This window comes from Panthera pardus, unplaced genomic scaffold (assembly GCF_024362965.1).
Source record: "Panthera pardus isolate Hobbes unplaced genomic scaffold, ASM2436296v1 HiC_scaffold_12, whole genome shotgun sequence".
Classification (NCBI taxonomy): Eukaryota; Metazoa; Chordata; class Mammalia; order Carnivora; family Felidae; genus Panthera; species Panthera pardus.
In genome coordinates, this window is record NW_026526677.1 from 94,531,767 (window position 1) to 94,551,206 (window position 19,440).

General features: G+C 49.2%; 2 protein-coding genes across 21 annotated transcripts in view; one reads left to right on the forward strand and one right to left on the reverse strand.

Moving 5' to 3' along the window:
• SCN3B (sodium voltage-gated channel beta subunit 3) overlaps positions 1 to 5,436 on the forward strand; it is a 31,663-nt gene extending 26,227 nt beyond the window's left edge. For 2 of the 4 annotated variants that reach the window (XM_053900350.1, XM_019433492.2), the window contains one exon: positions 976 to 5,436. In XM_053900350.1, the coding sequence (XP_053756325.1) occupies positions 976 to 1,049 (74 nt within the window). In that variant the 3' untranslated portion in view covers positions 1,050 to 5,436. The remainder of the gene's footprint in view (positions 1 to 975) is intronic. The other 2 variants (XM_053900351.1, XM_053900352.1) reach the window with 2 other exon arrangements.
• Positions 5,437 to 6,218: 782 nt separating this feature from the next.
• The window catches only part of GRAMD1B (GRAM domain containing 1B), a 242,468-nt gene continuing 229,246 nt past the window's right edge, over positions 6,219 to 19,440 (reverse strand). For 13 of the 17 annotated variants that reach the window (XM_053900339.1, XM_053900331.1, XM_053900333.1 and 10 more), the window contains 4 exons: positions 18,678 to 18,768; positions 14,439 to 14,546; positions 14,001 to 14,190; positions 6,219 to 11,437 (listed from right to left, as the gene is read on the reverse strand). In XM_053900339.1, the coding sequence (XP_053756314.1) occupies positions 11,348 to 11,437; positions 14,001 to 14,190; positions 14,439 to 14,546; positions 18,678 to 18,768 (479 nt within the window). In that variant the 3' untranslated portion in view covers positions 6,219 to 11,347. The remainder of the gene's footprint in view (positions 11,438 to 14,000; positions 14,191 to 14,438; positions 14,547 to 18,677; positions 18,769 to 19,440) is intronic. The other 4 variants (XM_053900348.1, XM_053900335.1, XM_053900336.1 and 1 more) reach the window with 2 other exon arrangements.

Consider the following 19,440-nt stretch of genomic DNA (forward strand, 5'->3'; position numbering starts at 1 on the left):
TTCAAAAAAAGAACAATACTTAAGGAAGGTGGCTGGTAGGACTTTTCCTATCAGATATGTAGATTTCTTATAGAGAAATTAAAGAATTTGTTGATACTGTCTTAAGCATACAGCACAAAGAGAATAAAACAGAGAGCCCCCAAATAGATAAGTGTGTACATACAATTTTATATAATATATGACAGAAGTGGCACCACAATCGCTTAGGGAAGAATGAACTCTCCAATATATGGTGGAAGGACAATTCCTTATCCATATGGAAAAGAAAGTAAGAGTCCCCATCTCTCACAGTAAACAAAAATAAGTTGTAAGTGGATGTAGAGATGAGATAAAACGTAAAACTTGAAAATTCTATTAAGGGAATAGAAGACAGTATCTTCATTACACACAGAGAGGAAAAATGGATAATTTTCATGACACTATATCTAAAAATCTTTTGTTCATTACAAGAATCCATAAACAAAGGTTAGAGAGAAACCACAGACTGGGAGAAGATTATTTTCAAGACACAAAACGATCAAAGAAAAATCCATGAGAGAGACATCTCAGAAGGAAAGCTGCCAAAGCAAATGAACAGTCTAATTACAGAAGCAGTAATCCAAATAGCCTATAATCTTATGAAAAATGTACATCAGCAGTGATCAGGGAAATAAATATTAAAGCAACTATAAAATATAATTTCACATCCATCAGTTTGGCCAACATTTTAATCTAACAATAAGAAGTCCCGAGATCCATGTGGATAAATGGGAAGATTCACACACTGCTAGTGGAGGGAAAAAATAAAAACGCCTATTATTTTAGTTCCCTATGAAAGGACCATTCTAGTTTTCTCTTGGGACACACAGGAAGAAGGAAACGCAGAGCTATTCTATAGATGTCCTTGTTCCTGTGCCCTTGTTCTTTCCCGTTTCTTGTGTTCCCACCCCTGGGTACTAAAGTATTGATTCTCTCCCCCCATCTGCCCTCCTCCAGGTCTGACTACCTTGCCATCCCATCAGAGAACAAAGAGAACTCTGCGGTACCAGTGGAGGAATAGAAGGGTGTGACTGAGGTGATGTACAGGGAAGGGCAGGCGAAGGTGGATAAGGATGGCAGCTTGTACAAGTGACTTGGTCACCCACACCCAAGTGACTTTAAATTTGACCCCGTAGATTTCTACCCTACCCAGAGTTCCCACCCTCGGGGTACTTCTTAAAGTCGATATCCAGGTCACAAAGCTCTGTGTGACGTCAAGCCCTTCAGAAAGTGAATTGCTTTGGCCTGAGCAATGTGAACTTCCTACCCACAGCGACAAAAAGTAGTTCCCCCACTCCCTCCTTTGTAAGGATTGTGGATTTGGTCAGTGTCTTTGGCTAGCCTGGACTGGGCCAGGCTGGAAATTCTCAGTGAGTTGTTTTATTGTTGGTAGGTGGGCTGAACACTGAGGGACTGGATATTCCAGGTTCAGCGATGTTAACAGCATCAGGAGGGTGCCCCAGGGGCCAGATCACTTCCCTTCATGCATCCATCCTTCTATTCATTCATCATGCATCCACTCACCTCTGAACTTTCACCTCTGACTTCTAACTCCATCAGACCTCTACACACCATAAGACTTGGCCAGTACTGAGGAGTAAACATTTCTACACGGACTCAACCTCACCCTGTTCCAGCTTTCAAGCAAGGAGCTCCCATGCCAACTGGACTTCCCTGTGCTCCAAATGACTTTGTACAAATGCTGAAGATGGCACACCCCTCTGTCCCTAACTGGTTGGAACTGGCTCATTCTTCTTTGTTGCAAGTGAATGGATGTCTTAATGGAAGGAAGTAAGAATGATTAATTTGGTTAAAGCAGGAGCATCATGAAATGGGATTCCTTGAAATCAGTCCCTCCACCCCCACCCCCCGCCAAGTTCCTGGCCCACTTGACTAGAGCATCAGAGCAAAGCATGCCTTTCTAGGATCTTCAGTGATAGAAAGTTTAAGCATGGACCAAGATGTTCTCTGGAACTTGGTACTCTGGGGCTAGATCCCGATAGGTCTCTAAGGACTAGGTTGGCCTCAGCCTTTCAAGAAGCCAAAGACAGAAGTGGCCCTCAAAACTCATACAACATGTTCATCACCCTATTAGGGTAATGTATGTGTGCCCTCCAAGTGGAGCACACCATCTGAGATGGCTGGGAAGCATTATATTCTTGTGGGCATTGAAACTGAAATTTCTAAATTCTTTTCCTCAAAATTCCTGTAGGTCAGTATTATCCCTCCTTTTACAGGAGGCAACTGAGACTCAGGGCTCAACTAAGAGATTTCAGAGGATAAACTGGAACGTAGTAAGCCTTAGGCGCTTCCCACTTGACACTTTCAGAGATGGGATAATTTTGGTTTTAAAAAGACCTTGAAACTGAGTTTGGCTACAGCCATGCCTCTTTCACAAGCACAGGGGTGGACTGTCTGGCTGAGGTTAACTCTGATAGACCCACACACCTGGAAACTAGCCAAAAGGCAGAGAGGAAGACATGGGGTAGACATGAAGAGTTTCCTTAGCGAAAAGATTTGTGACTCTGAAAAATCCTCCAGAGACTGCATCTGGGAATATTTAAACTAAGAAACGTGCTTTTTAGTCTGAGAAGGATGATGAGAGAATGAGTGAAGTGATAGGGGCAGGATGGGCTAGGTGAATCCATGATGTCTAGTTGTTGAGGGTTTCTTTCCTTTCTAGATTTTGGGAGAGCACAGGGACACTGGAAAACTTTCAGTCAGTATCTCGTTTCGTTTTGAGTGGCTGGTCCAAATGTGATGTCCTTCAGCACCTAGTGACCGAGGGGAAGGCTGCTTCATGGGTTCTGAGAACATGCAAGTGTCTGGGACTCAATGACAGGTGTCCCTCAGATCTGGGGGAATTCATGGGGAAAGATCACACTCCTCTGTCTCTGGGCCTCACCCGACGAACTCATTTTTTTTTCCAACTCTTCCATTCTTGGGGAAGTACTTGACACAAGTCCTTGTTCACACGTTCAAGAGTCCAATTTTATTGAAGAAAATACTTGCAGTAAACTTACGGCCTTTCTCATCGGTAACTTTGCACATGATTCCTCCGAAATCGGGGACAGAATATAGATCATTTTTCGCACTTTATAGAGAATAGGCGTGGATTACTGTGCGGTTCTCCTGATCCCGTGGCTGGTGGATGGCTGAGCTTTCAGTAGGAGCGAGCTACTTCCTATCACCCCACCTTCCTCTTGCTTCCAGTAGACAATGCATCTAAGCATCGATGCTTAGATAACTCAAAATCAAGTCATATGCATGATGGCTGCCTTTTTGTTTTCTTTTTAAAAAAGCCCACCCCAGATATTTCCTGAGTGGTTTTTAATGAACTGAATGGCACCTACCATCTCCCCCCCACCCCCCGCCCTTATTTACGTTTTACAGGTAATCTTTTTTTTTTTAACTTCTCAACCCTTCTCATTCTCAATTCTGTCATTAGAGCAATATGGTTTACAAAGTGCTTTCGTTTCTGTTACCTTAGTTCTCCACAGCTAGCCCTGTGGGGTGGGTATTACTGATACCCACATCACAAGTGAGCAAGCACACTGAGGCTGCTGGAGGCTAAGAAGCCTTACCACATGCTAAGGTCATACAGCCGGTAAGTGGAGAGCTCAGTTCCTTTTTCCACTTTGATCACAGCTGCATCGTTTCCTCTCATTGATGAGCTTTTGCCTCATCTTTGCCTCTCCTGCTTGTCCTGAGATGTCTGACGTCTTCTCTCACCCCTAGTGCCACCCGACGGCTCCTCTACCGCTTTGCTTCTTAGCCAGTGCTCCTAATGTGCTTTGAGAGTCTATCTCGTTTTGGTTTTCTCTTTCTAGTTGGTTTCCACGTCACTCTTTCTCCCTTAGCGTAATTCAACTCCTTCTTGGGAGACTTGATCAGGACTACAGAACTAAGGGTAGTGTGACCCCCCCAACCTGCTTCAAATCCTCCCCGCTCCCCATATTCCTAGAGGACCCAGACCAAATGTGCATTGCTCTGGAAACTTCATCTGGCATGCTGTTCCTATAAAGGGCTTAGAAATGTTCTCAAGGGCTATTATCACTTTAGGAACCCCATCTGTTATCTTGGTGCTGGATATTTTCCATGACCAATCCTCAATAACACAATTCACTAAAGACCAGGCCAGGCTTAGGTCTTATTTTCCTTTTCCTACTGCTTAACAGCCAAGAACTTGACCCTGCTCAAATCAGTTGGCACTGTATACACCCTGTCCTACTGACCTTTACTGCTAGCTCAGTCTTATATCACAGCCCTGACTCCTGTGTGGACGTACTGTGACAGACACTGCCTGTACCTACTCCCACCTTTATTTTGTTTGTTTAAAAGCATTTTCCCTTATTTTCTCCATCCCCCAACATCCACACACCCAGATTTCTGATACTCTTGAGTTTCTGGTTTCTCCTTCGACGCCCGACTAGATGTTAGTAGGAAAGGAATTTTTCAAAGCAGGAACATGCTGGATACATGTGTATAGCAACGAATGGTTAAGACAAGAGACAGTAGCTCCCTCCTCTTCCTAGGAAACTACTAGATCAAAAAGGAAAGTATACCCAACTCAGAATCTGTGAACCTGACATCAATCGGAGGGGAAAGGCTGTGTAACTGGCATCTTTGTAGGAAGAAGCAAAAGCTAGACACATTTCAGAATAGATCTTGGTTCTCCTTTCCCAAATTAACAAAGAAATAGAAAAGTACAGTAAAATGAAGCCTTCCTCACCCCTCCTTTTGTAAATGAAAGATCCCTAAGCCAGTGAATTCACCTAGTCACTGTGAGTGTATCTGAGTAGTACTGTGTTCATCCTCCAATCATCCATCCATTCTGCATTTCAGCACCCACTCTGCCTGGAGCACCAATCTAGAGCCTCAGTGTGCCCCGTGGTCTTAGGTCTGAAAAATACCATCATCCAAACTTGTCCTAATCTCTGAAACTCCACCATAGCAGAGAACTCACGTTGAGTTATCTTACTTGAGTCTAGTAGGACCCAGTAGAGAAGGACGTGCAGCAAGTCTGAGTCGTAGTAATCAAACTCAATCCCGATCACAGGCCAGATAAGCCTCAACGCTGGTAATACGTCTCCCTTACAGACCCCGAGTCACCCTCAGGCAAGAGCTGCATCTGATGTCAGCGTGTGTGATGGGGAGGGAGGCCACGGAAGCACCGTGCTTGTAGGTTTGGGAAACACCATCAGATACCATTAGTAAACTCCTGAGGTCTTTCAACTGATGGATCTCCTTGCCACATTGTCACCTTCATAGTGCTTTTTCTTCATTTTCCACAGCCAATCTTTTTCTGAACTCTAGCAATGTCGTTCCCGACCACCCAAGCTCTCGACAACCTAATGGCAGTATGTAGTGTTTTTCAGGAAATACCCTGTTCGTGTCAATAAAGCGTCTCTACACACAGCTTGCTCTGGTTTTGCTCTACAATGTGCGTCTGCCACGAATACTATGGCCTCCACCTCCCCCTCCAGCCTGCATCAATTCCTGACCTCACCATCAGTGGACATTTTCCCAGGCAATGAAAAATGCATTTAACAGTCTGAATTAAACACCATAAATGTGTGATCTGGCTGTTCTTTCCCTCTTCTCCTGCCCCCTCCCCCCCCCCCCCCCCCAAATAAAAGAGTCAATAGTCCTCTCCTGCCTGACACCAAGAAAGTTTCCCACCAGGTGGCAAGGGGCTAACTCCCTTACCGGTCTAGGTTAAGGAAATAGAGCAAAGCTGTCTCTCAATGTCCACCTTCCTGGAAATGCTAAGGCACAAAAGGAAAAAGTTACATAAGAAATTGTTGTTGGGACTCAGTCTACCATATGCTCCTATCATAATAGTACTGGCTAATAATGGAATAAAAATTATCTCAGTATGGTACCAGGCACTATACTAAGAAACACACACACACACAATTTTATATTATCTCTAAACAACTGAGGCTTGGAATAATGGCTGGGGACCAAGGTCACACAGCTGATAAACAGTGATGCTAAAATCTCTACTCAGGTATGATTCCAAAACTCATCCATTCACCTTTATCAGGCTGCCTCCCTCCCCAGGAAAGGGCGTCCTAGATGTTGGGCGGATGGCTGTCCATATGTGTATGAGCATGCCTACACACACACGTCTTTGGGCCTTGCCCTCATCACATCTGGGAGAACCAAAAACATTTGGGACAATGAGTGCTGATGAGTCCAGCAATAAACACACACACCATTTATTATTTGTAGTTCAATACTTTTTTCTTTTAATTCATACTGTACTTCCATGGCTCTAGCTACTTTACATTAAGATTTGGCTGGGAAGCCATGTATGGTTTCTAGGTAATAGCAGTTAAGTTTTCAGACCTTGCGCACAGCGCCAGGCAAAGTACAGTTACAGATCCAAATACAGATGGCCAGACAACTCGACTGCAATCAACCTGTGTTCTTTCCCATATATGGCCCAGTGCAGGTGTTGGGGGCTGCTCCCTCTGCCTCACCCCACTCCACCCCTTGTCAGGATTATCCAGGGGCCGCTATGGCCTCTGACCCATCCTCCCCACCTTGAAGTCTAGGCTGAGTGGGGGGAAAAGCACCATGGGTTTGGGAAGATGATCTGGTCCATGCAGAGAGTGGTCTGGCCCTAGAGTGCAGGATAGGGAAATGTGGGGAGCCACACACTACCGTTGGCAAATATGGTTGCTTTTGTTACGCGATCTCAGCACGTGGCATCCAAGCCCAGGGCCAACTCCCCAGACAGCCAGCTGTCTTGCCTGGAGCAGAGGCCGCCATTTTGCTTCTGCAGCGTCTCACTGTGTCGAGAGAAGCAAGGGGGCCAAGGGGCAGAGATGACAATATTCTTTATGCTTTCACATGTCGGGTAGATCGTCTGGCATCAGCTCCTCTTGGCAGGCAAGGTGCTTCTCGCCAGCAGCCAAGGCTCCAATCCAGGCTCCCAGGCCTGCTGAGGACCTCAAGTCACAACAGAAAACAATGCCCAAGACCCCTGAGCTGTCATACAGAACACCAAGACAGGGAGCTGGCTGGGCCCATTGCAGCCATGGCTGGAGCAGGAGTGAGGTAACAAGGCTGGGCAGAGAGGTGGGGAGGGAGCTCTCTACACCTTGTGCAAATCCCTGCTCCACATCAGGGAAGCAGGGGCGTTAAAAAGACGGCCTTCCAGAAAATCGCTCCACTCGGACCCAAAACGCATCTTCTGGAAGAAAACATAGAGGTGGAGGGAGTGGGGATAGCCTGCTGGAGGCTAGGGGACGAGGGTCAAGGATGTCAAGTGGTGGATGGGATGATTGTCCCACAGCCTAGAGACAAAGGGTGGGGGAGGAGAGAGTTAGGAAGCCAGGTTCTCAAGTTTCCGACTGGAGTGGGGAGGTGGGGTCCGGGGGTGTGGGGAGGGAGACCACAGCCCTGCCACCTGGGGGTCCTAGAGAGGAAGGGCTGGCTTTGGCTGCCCTGCAGAGCTAAAGCAACAGCACAGTATGGCACAGAAAGCATCCTTCTGGGACCACAAATAGTCTAGAAAGAGTCTTCCCCTAGTCCTTTCTGCAAGATTTCACCCTAGAAATGCTGTCCACAAATGATTTAGACATGGTTCAAGCATGGATCAGGGAGAGGGACACAGAGGGAAGCCATTTCTAGCAAAGCATTCCTCTTTGAGGTTTCTTGATCCCCCTCCCCCTTCCTAAAATCCCAGATTCTTAGGGTCAGTGCTCTAAAGCAACCCAAGGATTTTAGCCAAAGGTTCACAATTAATCTAAAACCCAACAAGGTTTGGATTGAGCCAAAAGAGAAGTGCTAGGGCCAGGAATGGCTTCTCTCCAGTGTTTCTTCTAGCAAGGAGGAGGAAGGATGGACAGATGAAAGGCTTTATAGCCTAGAGACGAAAGATGAGCTCAATCCAAGATGGTGCCATTCTTGCCATTATCCTCCTCCCAACTTAGAGAAAGTCCCTTCCCAAACAAAGACTAAGCCCACAAAGGAAGAACCACCCTCCTAGGTTAATACTGGGAAGTACGACAAACTTTATCTCCCCTTCCCTACCTCACTAGGCCTCCCTAGTCCTGCCAGCCCATAAAGAAGAAAGTTAACTACCCTGGATTTCTTGGGAACCCTGATGCTGTCCTACTACCCCTCTAAACACCAGGGAAGCTCTAGCTCAGACGCTTGTTCTCTTCTGGCAGAGCACCTTCCACGTTTGAGAAAGCCCTGCCTTGCCAGTCTCTGACCCAGCCTCCAAGACAATGCTCAGCTAGAACCTATCTTCGAGACAGTCTAGCCTACCCCCCTTCCTATTACAAACGAGGATACTGATGTTCAGAAAGGGGAAGGGACTTGTCTAAGAGCAGAGCCAGGCCTCGGGCCCAGGTCTCCTGACTCAGCCCAGTGCCCTTACAGACAGCTTTAGGTTGCCGGTCTTGTTGCCCCTGTGCCAGGGAGGTGGACGGGGGACAGACGAGTTGTAGACACGAGTGGATTCTCCAAGGCCAATCTTAATCCCTTCAAGTACACTGCAGTTGGAAGTATAGACCCAGTAGTTGTTTGCCACCTGGTTAGAAACTTTGCAAAATCTTTGAGCGCAAGCTCTCAATTGTTACAACAGGAATCCTCACATAAAGACTCCTATGTGACCAGAGTTCTTACGTGAACAAAAACAAAGCACTGGCTGGAAGAAGTAACAGAAAGGGTGGTAGTTTGGATGCTCCCAGGTAGACAGCTACAATCAAAGCTGCTGGATTTGAGTTGCAATGTTATGTATCAGTTTCACTCCCAGACTTATCTGCAAGGGCAAGATGAATCCCTTTTCTTCGACAGGCTATTGAATAAGGGGGGGGGGGGGAGCTTTTGTTTGGGAGTCAACAGAGGTGCTGAGCTTTCTCCTGGTTTGAAGGTTTAAAATGTTATTATATCAGAGAGGGCCCACCAGAGAGATCATGATTCCTAGGAAAGAGGCAGGTGGAGGGACGTTCCCTGTGTGTAGACCCTGTCTCCCGGGCTCACACCCCCAGCAATCATGATGATTCCTTGGACATACTAAATGCGTCCCTCCCTGTTACCTACTCCTCCCTGGAATGGCCGAAGAGGTAAAGCAAAAGCTGAGCAACTCTGCGTAGCCAGGCCCACTTGTATTGCTTTACTGCCGGCAGAGAACCCTTTGTAAGTCACCCCAAAGGTCCCACCATGGGACCTTCAACAATTGAATGGATTTAGATAAATAATTGTACATGGATTAAGTTAGAGAATTTATCATTTTTGCTTTCAAAGGTTTCTGACACTAATTTTGGCTTCTGGCCACTGCACCAGGAAAATTTCTAGCAGTCTGCACTATTCCTCCTTTGGCCCAGGGCCCACGAGCCCTGACCCTCACCAGGGTGTCTCCCATTCAGAGCCCCGGACAAGAATGAGTGGTGACCCACTGACCCGTGGGCCTATGCACCCTTCCCAAGGATTATGTTCAACTCCATCCCTCACATCTCCTTTTCTAGAGGAGGGATATCAATTCTAGCTGATTCTGTGGAGCCTTCTCAGCCTACTCCCCTGGGGCATGTATTCCTGCTCTTAGGGCAATAATAAGGCCATATTCTCAGACTAAAAAGTCAAAAACTTGTCTTTGATTATAAAAGTGGGATGTTCCGGCCGTTCCAAGAGAAGAACACAACTTGCCCTTCTTTTGGGCCACATCAGTGAGAAGCCCTGCGTTTCTTCTGTCCCTCGCATCAAGAGGCCCACTAGAATAACGAGCAATCTAAAAGAACTTTCCTTGCCAAACTGGTACGATCCTTTCCTGACTGAGCACTGTGAGCTCTGCCTGGGGCTGGCAGGATCCCTCTGGTCATTATATGTTAGAATAGCAGTTAGTGAATAAAAAATGGTAATCGTGGCTACAAGGGCCCGACGAGGTCAGATAGAGGTCAGATAAGTGCACGAATCCTAGTGAACCAACTCCAAAATGGATCTGGATGACTCACTTTCTCCTCCTTAGTGCTCTCCTACCTCCCTGGGGCCAGAGACCAGAGAAGGCTTTGCCCCCTTTACCAGAATTCTCCTAAGTCTTAGAAACAGGATTTGGAATGGCCTCCAAAGGGCAGAGACTCAATCAGGCCTTTTCCTTCACAAATGCACGCATGTTTCCCAAATGTATTCCTTCCAAAAGCCTAGGTCTCCTTCCTTGTGCAGAAGGTCTCCAGTGTCTCCCTTGACTAAAGTTGGCTCTTCTCTTAGAGTAAACGATGCTGGCAGCCAAGTGAGCACTCACCAAGTTGCTCACTACTTACACAGCGTTCCGTGTGAACCCACAATATGTACAATGTGAGGGCACTCGCTCTCCCAAACCCCGGACGTCCCTAGGGCACCCTGGATCGTCCCAGAAATCAAATGGACAGCTCAAAATGAAGGAATTAGAGCCACAGGCCCGCCTTGCTTATAACCACTTAAAAAGGGGTTTAACAAGATCAAAAATGCTCCATCCTGGCTAATAAACAATGTGTGCTCTTAGGGCACAGAGAAAAAATAGGGCTTTAGGCACTAAAAAGTGACACTTCACCCAGATCCAGCCTGGGAGAAGACCAGAGAGAAGGGGGGTGGGAAGGTCAGAAATTCCCAGCCCTTATTGGGTCCACACCCTACACGGGTTAGGGGAAGGTGCAGGGGTGATGGAGGAGAACACCGTTAGGTACACAAGTCCCCAGGGGAGCCTTCAGCTACAAAGCCCAATCACGCAGGCACAGCCTTCCCAGCCCTCCAACCCCCCAACTGGGTTGGGGGCGTGGCGTCCACAGAAAGGGGCGTGGCCACAGGTGGCAGACTTTTGATTGGGCTCCGGCCCTGGATGCTTCCTGTTCACAAGAGAGCACCTGGGGAAGCGCAGGGAGGGGGGGGGGGGGGGGCGGGAGATTCTCTTTTATTTTGGAGACAAATCAAAAGAGGATTGGGGAATGAAGCACCTTAAGCAATGCCCCCTTGAGACTTCGAGACCCCAGGGTCTTCACAGGCATAACTTTGGCTCAACAACATTTCCCTTCTCAGAGCCAAGGACGGCCAGTGAGGGAAAGGGTTGGGGGTGGGGGAAGGGATGGGGAGGAGGAGGATCAGGGGAGGTCGGTGCTGAGAGGTGGTCCCTGCCCTCCTCGGCCCCTCGGCCCGGCCAGCACAGGAGGCCGTCCGGCTCCTTCTCCCTGGTACATAGGCATTATCTCTTTTTAAAATCTGTATATAATATATATATATTTATATTCTGTATATATATATATATTTATATATATATATTTATATGGTCTATGTACACGTATTGCACAGGCCTCTTGCAGCCACCCCTGCTCCTGCCTGGTCAGTGATAGCGGTTCCTCTTCTCTTCACTTCCTGATGTGTAGTCGCGGGACCTGATGCCGTTCTGAAGATTGATGAGAGAGTCCTTCATCTGGAAGACAGGGAACCCCACCCAGCTACGGGTTTGCACCCCCAGTGGGCTTCTTTGTCCAGCAGCACCCACCACGCCCACCTAGGGCAAGTCCCCTATCATGCCAGCAAGTTCAAGGGAGCCGGGCTCCTAGGACAAGGTAGGACATCGTCTCAGGCAGAAAGGGGACAGCCAGTCTAGCACTGGGAACCCCTAGGGTGAGGTTCACTGTGTCTCAGTGATTTGTAGTCCTTCTGTTGCTGAATGAAGAATTCTCTCAGGGTTAGGGCATGTGGGTGGCTCAGTCAGTTAAGCATCCTACTAGTTGGTTTCAGCTCAGGTCATGATCTCATGGTTTGTGGGTTCAAGCCCTTTCCGTACTGACAGTGTGGAGCCTGCTTGGGATTCTCTCTCTCCCTCTCTGCCCCTCCCCTGCTCACTTTGTCGCTCTCTCTCAAAAAATAAAAAAAAAAAAGAATTCGCTCAAGGTGCCTGGGTGGCTCAGTGGTTTAAGTATCCGACTTTGGCTCAGGTCGTATCTCACAGTTCGTGAGTTCGAGCCCCGTGGGCTCTTGTGCTGACGGCTTGGAGCCTGCAGCCTGCTTCAGATTCTGGGTCTCCTTCTCTCTCTATTCTTCACGCTCTGTCTCTCTCTCTCCTCTCTCAAAAATAAACATTAAAAAATTTTTAAAAAAAAAATTCCCTCAAAGCATTCAATTGCTATAAGGAACCACACTAGGCGGTCTTCTACTCATTGGATTTGGTTTCCCCATTGACCCTAACACTCGGTATTTCTACCTTTGTACGTTTTGCCACGTTGTTCCCCCCGCCTAGGACTCGTCTCTCTTGCCCATTCCAGTCTCACCCATTGTGGACCCAGAACAAATCCAAACTTTCTCTGGCGCATAATCCTCTTTCTTATTCCTGGCCACCTGGAAAGCACTCACTAGGACTCTGCAGTGGACTCCTCTGTAATCGCTTTGTTTCGTGTGTGTCTGGACAGCATATACACCCCGCATGTCAAGCAGAGAATGGACGGCTGAGTAGGCTTCTAGTTGTACCCATATCACGGAATTAACCTTGACTGAATTTCTTCCTCTTAACCTCCTTTAAGAAACAGGCACACTAATATGGTTAGGTCAGCGGCAGAACCCAACTGGCTTGTCCTACCACGACACATTTCAATACGGCCCCTGAATAAGCCGCTCTATGACAACACAATGCAATTAACATTTCGTGGCACACGGTCATGGATTTTCAGATCCTCTGATCTCTGCCTAATCTACAGCTTTCTTCTCTCCGGGTCTTCTGTACCCCCCTCTGCTCCTCGGGGATAGGGGGTTTGTTATTAATTCTTTTAGAAGCTACTCTTAAAGGGAATGAAACAAAACACCTATCCTGTTTTCCTCACCCCCGTCTTTCCTTCTCCCGGGCATATCTTTAATTCTATCAACCCTTCTTGATAGGACAGGTCTTTTGAAACGCCTGCTATGCTGTTTACCCTTAAAAAAAAAAAAAAAAAAAATCCATGGCTTTAAAGCTAAACATGATATCCTGAAACACCTTCAACCGGATCCTGACAGCTGCATTAAAACTCTCTCTCCTTAATTTAGAGCAAAGACCACACCATGAAGGGGAAATAAGATTTACTATTAAGGAGTGTCTCCCATGGACCATCAAATCCCGACAGCAATTTCATGAAGTTACAATTATAATCATTTTATAAATGAAGAAACTGTAAGTCAGTAACGTTATGTCCCTTGCTCAAGGTCTAGTTGGTGGCAAGGTCGGGATTCCACCTCAAGTCTGGCTGGTCACCAAACATAAGGAACGCCTTAGGAACAGAAATTTTAATGGGAACAAGACAAAGCCTCAGTCTCTTATCTTCTTAACTGTCTTTAGAGCAAAGGTAGCTTCTTGCTGTCTTGGCAACTACATGGCAGTTTTGTATAAGATGTTAACTTCTTCTGGGGGAAGTCAGACGCTCCCGCCCTTGATACAACTAAACTTATTATTGGTTTTGCCCCAGGATTTTCTGAAACAGATGCATCTAGTTTTTGGAAGGAATACAGGCACCTGTACTAGAAGATGTTATGGAAAGATGACTTAGTTCACCAACCATTTTCCCAGACTAGCAGCGCAGCCTCGGGGGAAGAATGACGTATTAGGGGTTGTGTGTTGGCTATGTGGTGTTCAGGGCGGGGGAGGGGGGATGGCATACATCAAAAGGGACTAGAAAATTAGGCCCTCTGGGAAGACAAATCTTTGTGAAATAGAGGTTCTCTCTTCAAATGCCTGTCAGATGGCTGTGAGTTGCCAAAAAAGAAAAAAGATTGGTCCTTCCGTGCAACCTACAACTTTCCCGCAAACTTCATTGTTATTATTTGGGGGAGTGCACCTGTGTTTCCAACAGCCCATCCCAGGATGGCTTTAAAATCAGAACATCGGATGGCCCAGGGTAAGAATGAAATGGGAGAGTGAGGTCCGGTGGGTGGGGATGGGGATGGTGATCTTTCCCAGAGCGCAGGGAAGGAGCTCCATCTCTGGAAGACGGGGGCAAGGAGAGAAGGTGGGGACATCTCACCTGGTCAAGAAGCATCACTGAGGATTTGATGATCTCCCTCCATTTTTGGAGCTCAGTATCGTGGTACTTTTGTTGGGACTCCAAGAGCTGGGCCCATTCTGTCTGAGACTGGGGTAACCTGTGGGGTAGAAGAAGGGGTACCCTGGCAGCTGGAGTTATGCTCAGTGGACTCTCCTGTGCTCCCAGACCCCTAGAGGACAGAGAGTCACATCAGACTGCTTTGTCCTCTGCTCAATGCCCCCCGGTTCCCCTGTGCCCCCGATCTGAAGCAGACTAAAGCTACGCGGACAGTTTTCATAGCTTGCCAACGGATGCATCCCCAAGGGTTACCCACTGGCCAAGGGCAGCAGGGCAGTCCCAAGGAGACTGGGCGGCAGGAACTGGGGCACGGTACCAGGTGGGGTGAACGTGGTGGCAAAGGGAAGAGGCAAGGATTACCTTTCTTGGAGCCTCAGACCCTGCCAGGCAGTGAGGGTCTGGGTGGTGTATTCCAACATCCAGAGTTTATAGAAGAGCATCATGTTAAGGATGACCAGCAGCACCAGACTAGGGAAGAGACGAGGGGGGAGGGGGAAGCAACGGCCATGAGACGTCATCGAGAATGCATGCTCCCTCTAAAAGCCAGGGATGTCCCCCACCCCAGAGGCAGCTGCTGTCCTTAACCACTGGTCACCTGAAGCATTGCAGTGAGTGAGGTGGAAGGATGCAGCAAGGGAGAGGAAGGGGGGTGAAGAGAGAGAGAGAGAGAGAGAGATAGAGAGAGACTCTCATCTGGAGGGGCCGGGACACAGCAGGAGAGCCATGGGGAGGTATGTGGGTGAAGGCATTGGGAAAGAGAGACACGCAAGAGCCACCCAGAGTCTGGGTGCCTGGGGGAAGAGGTAAGATGGAGAGGAAAAGAGATGAAGGGTAAAGGAAGCGATCAGAGAGCCAGTACCTGAAACAGATCCTAATGGGAGCAAGGAGGAAAAACGGGGAGGAGGCAGAGGTTAGAACAGACCAGTGCAGGGGGAGAGTGGGGAGAGCTGCACTGTAACCAAGCCAGAGAGCAACTGAGAGGCTGGGGGAAGGAAACACCGGAAGCAAGCATCCATGGATGAGGAGACCCAGCAAGCAAGGAGCCAGAGAGAGCAGCTGCAAACAGATCTTCGGTGACAAATCGAGGCAAGTCCTCCCACCCACCCAACTTGAGGCACAACAGAAGGTCAAACTGTGGAGCATCTGCCTGATCCACGTCACAGGTGTTAGCGGGATGCCTTAAAAAGGGCAGTCTCCTCCTGGTACCTGCCCAGTCCCAGCTGGGGTCACGAGGCTCCCCGGTCTGGGCCGGAACTGGTCAGAGACAGGGAGGTGGTAAGGAGGATCCGGGGGGACAGAGAGCCACCGAGAGAATGGGGACATTCTCTCCTTCCCTCGGTGTCATTGGCTGCCATCAAGATCATCTTAGGACACAAGTCACGGAATAGAGGGATGAAGACCTGGGTAGCAAGGGGACCGAGAGACGCACGGAACTGGGAACGATCCCGGCTTGCCGCTTCAAGGTTCTTAACTTCTGATGAAGTTCCCTAGCTTCTCCGAACCCCCTTCCTCAACAGGGACGGTGCCTACCGTGCTAGAGCTGTGACACGCATGGGTCGAAGTGGACATAAAGCACCCAGCACCCAGGAAGCCCTCGACGAAGGGCGGTTTTATCGTTAGAGGAGGTACAGGCCCGGATCAGGATACACACAGGAAAAGGGAAGATGGCACCCCGGGAAGACAGAGTGAAAGACGGAAAAGGACCAACAAAGAAAGTCCGACACTATGCCTTTGACCTTTCGAAGTGTGTGTGTGTGTGTGCACGTGAGTGAGAGAGAGAGAGAGACAGAGAGAGAGAGAGAGAGAGAGAGAGAGAGAGAGAGAGAGATACTGTGCTGTTCTCTGCATGCAAGGTAGTATTCCTGGAGCTGGCAGCTGCAAATGCCTGACCCTACCGGGCCGTGTTCTCAGGGCTCTGTGAGTTCTCCAGAAGAATCTCTAAATACTGCGTTGACTTTCAGTGGATACTGTCTTTAATCGTATCAGCACACGCCAGAGGAGATCGGAATGCCCGCCTCTTCGGCATGTGCCGCACACAATCTCAGCTCCTGCATTTGGGTCTGTGTTTATTATAATCCTGCCTGTGCTCAGTGAAGGTCCAGGGACACCCCTGCATGCTGAGGGAGGGTCCTGCGGTGGTCTAAACAGAGAAAAGAGGAGGGAGAGCCGAGCTGCCTCGAGGCAGGCGGACGGCGGTGCGGGCCTGCCAGACGCAGGGCGGTCTGTGCCACACAGGTCCATTCCACACGCACACGGTCAGCAGATCCCTCGCCTGAGCCCCCTGGTGTTGAAAGGCGAGGTCTGATTATCCCAAACTAATAAAGCCCCAAAGTTAGTTAATGCCATGCTATACCACTGACTCAGGAGAGCAGGCCTACTTAAATAAGTACTTAATTAAGAGCAGGCCTGCTTAAATAAGTCAACATGCAGAAAAAGCTCAGGGAACTTACCTGAGGTTAAAGTTTTCTATCTCCCAAACCCAACCAGGAGAGACTTTACAGAACAGTACGAATCACATCAGATGGATGCTGCTAAATGCGAATTTTACTGGTCTTACAGCTGTCTTTGCATTTGACTTTTTCTAGGATTTATTTATTTATTTTGAGAGAGAGAGAGAGACAGAGAGAGAACATGAACAAGCAGGGAGGGACAGAGACAGATGGAGAGAGAATCCCAAGCAGGTTCCGCATTGTCAGTGCAGAGCCTGACATGGGGCTCGAACTCATAAACCATGAGACCATGTCCTGAGCCGAAACCAACAGACGGCTGCGTAACTGATCTGAGCCACCCGGACACATCCCTGCATTTGATTTTGTGAAAATAACTTGGCTTCTGAGGCCACTCACAGAAGAATTTTCCATCTACTTTTGTTACATACTCAGTTAAGGTTAGCAGAGAGCCTGCCTCACGTTCCTCACAGGGGCCTTGTCTGCAGCCCTGCTCTTTCTCGCCCCCACCCACCCCGCTGTCCTCGGAGGATGGTCTCATCCGCACCCACGGCTTTCATGCTACTGTTGACTAAACCAGCATCCGCGACCCATGCTTCTCTGCCTCGCTCCAGGTCCGCATCAGCAAGTACCTGTCACCTCCACCTGGATATAACCTTTGGCAGCTCAAGACACACGCGGAATGGAGCAGCTTCTCTGACAACCCTGTGCCCGTTCTGTTAATGACACAACCATCTACGGGTGCTCGCTGCGGTCATTCCTCTTCTTCGGCTACCCAACCGCGTGGCTAACGGGTCTTCCCCCTGCAGGACCTGTCAGCCCCAATCGCTCGCCTGCCGGACAGTCACGCTCACCTACGTCACTGCCACTTACTCTGACTGGCCTGCCCGCCTCCAGCCCTTCCTTCTCTAGGCTTCCGCGCATGGCTGTCACAGTGACTTTTTTAACTAATGCAAAAGTGGGGCATCTGGGTGGCTCAGTCGGTTAGCGTCTGACTCTCGATTTTAGCTCAGGTCATGATCTCACGGTTGTGGGACTGATCCCCACGTCGGGCTCTACGCTGACAGTGCGGTGGCTGCTTGGGATTCTCTCTCTTGCTCTCTCTGCCCCTCCCCTGCTTGTTCTCTCTCTTTCTCTAAAATAAATAAATAAACATTTTGGGGGGGAAAAAAAAAGGCAAAACAAACCATGTCACCCCAGGGCCTCCTTCAGTGCTCCCTCATGGCTGGGCTGTGCCCCTGCTTCTGCCTCTCTGAAAACACTTTAGTGGGGGTTGAAGGAGGGAGGAGGGGGTGTCACAAAAGGAAGATCTGGAGGCAGGCTAGTGCCTGGTGCACGACTGTCAGGGCCTGCGTCTAGGCAGCCCCCACGCCCCTCACCAGCTGTGCCCCCATAAGCTCACGGCACAGCCCAACCCCCAGGAAAGGCGGGGGTAGAGGCACCAGGTGAACAGAGCGCGAGCGGTCAGCACTCGGCTGTCTCAGGCACCCCCAGCTCACAGGGATGCAGGGGCGTCCGGGGCGGGCTGCGGGCTTACTAAGCTGCAGACAGCTGTGCTCTCCCCACCCTACACCCGCATTCTTTCCATGCCCTCTCTCCCTGCCCGGCATCCTTCTGTGAATGGCACTGAGCCTACCGTTTTATAACATTATGGCACTATTATAAATTATTTACATAAATATAAGCATATGCCTTTCTGGACTGTAGTCATTGATTTTGTCTGGCTCTCCCGCCAAAGTGGGGGCCCAGGAGTGCATGGTCCTTGCACCTGGCACACAGCAGAGCCACAGAACATCCCTCCCAAATGAACGAATGGGCTCCGAAGATGCTGTGTAGCATCTCTATGTTAGCATTTTCCCAACGGTGTGGTAATTCTGAATTTGCTGCCTGTCCTATCCCCTTGAAACTGAGTTCCTAAGGGCATGGATGCAGAGAATCCCCTTCTCAATCCCGAAGGCCTAGCTTACAGCAAATGCTAAATAAAACAGAGAAAAAGAAGCAAAGAGGCAAGGAATGACGGACAGAGCGACTGATCTGAAGGAAGAAGCCTAGAGGACAAAGAAGAAGCAGGGCTGTGGTGTGGAGGTGCTCATACGCCTGAGGGGCCAGCAGGCAGGGAGGGCAGGTTGGGGAAGAGCCTGGAATCCCTTACACACAGCTGATAACCAGCAGCAGCTTGGACACACTCTGCAGGTGGAAGCCGTTAGGGGTGTCCTCGGGGACATGCCGTGTCTGCGTGGAACCTGTGGGGGAGAGTAAAGACGCTGTCACCATTGTGGCGCTCAAGTCCGCTGGCTGCTCTGACGGCGGTCACGCACAGAGCCTCAGGGGATGAAGGACAACCGTCCGTGGCGCTGTCATGATGACAGGATAGATACACTCGGCCTCCACAAAAGTACAAGGGAAACTCCTCGAGGGCAAGGTCTGGGGTGGGCCCAGCAACGTGGACATTAAAGTCACCAAACGCACGGGAAACTCAACAGCCTTATGTAACTGGGACACGCAGGGGCGGGACAAAGTGCCCACAGCTTAGCCATGGCTCAGGCAACAGCCCGCGGCGAGGACTAGAGACCGCTCTCCGCCCTCGCTTTATTTATAACCCGCTACGAGATGCTGAGCAAGTCTCAATGCTGGAGACTCAGTTTATTCAAACGCCGTGCTGGTCAGAAATCCTACGTATAAAACACCTAAGGCGGGGTGCTCTGGTTGAGACTGAGGGGAGGGATGTGGAAGGCTGGCTCTTTCCTCCTCTCCTGTCCCCATCCTGAGGAACGCCTACGGCTATGCGAAGCATAGCCTAAAAACTGCCGGATTAGCCGTCTCTAAGGCTTCTTATGGCTGCATGTCGCCATGACTGAGAAGACATGAGGCTGTGCACGCTGGATGCAAGGGGGAGACAGGTCAAGGGAGTCCAC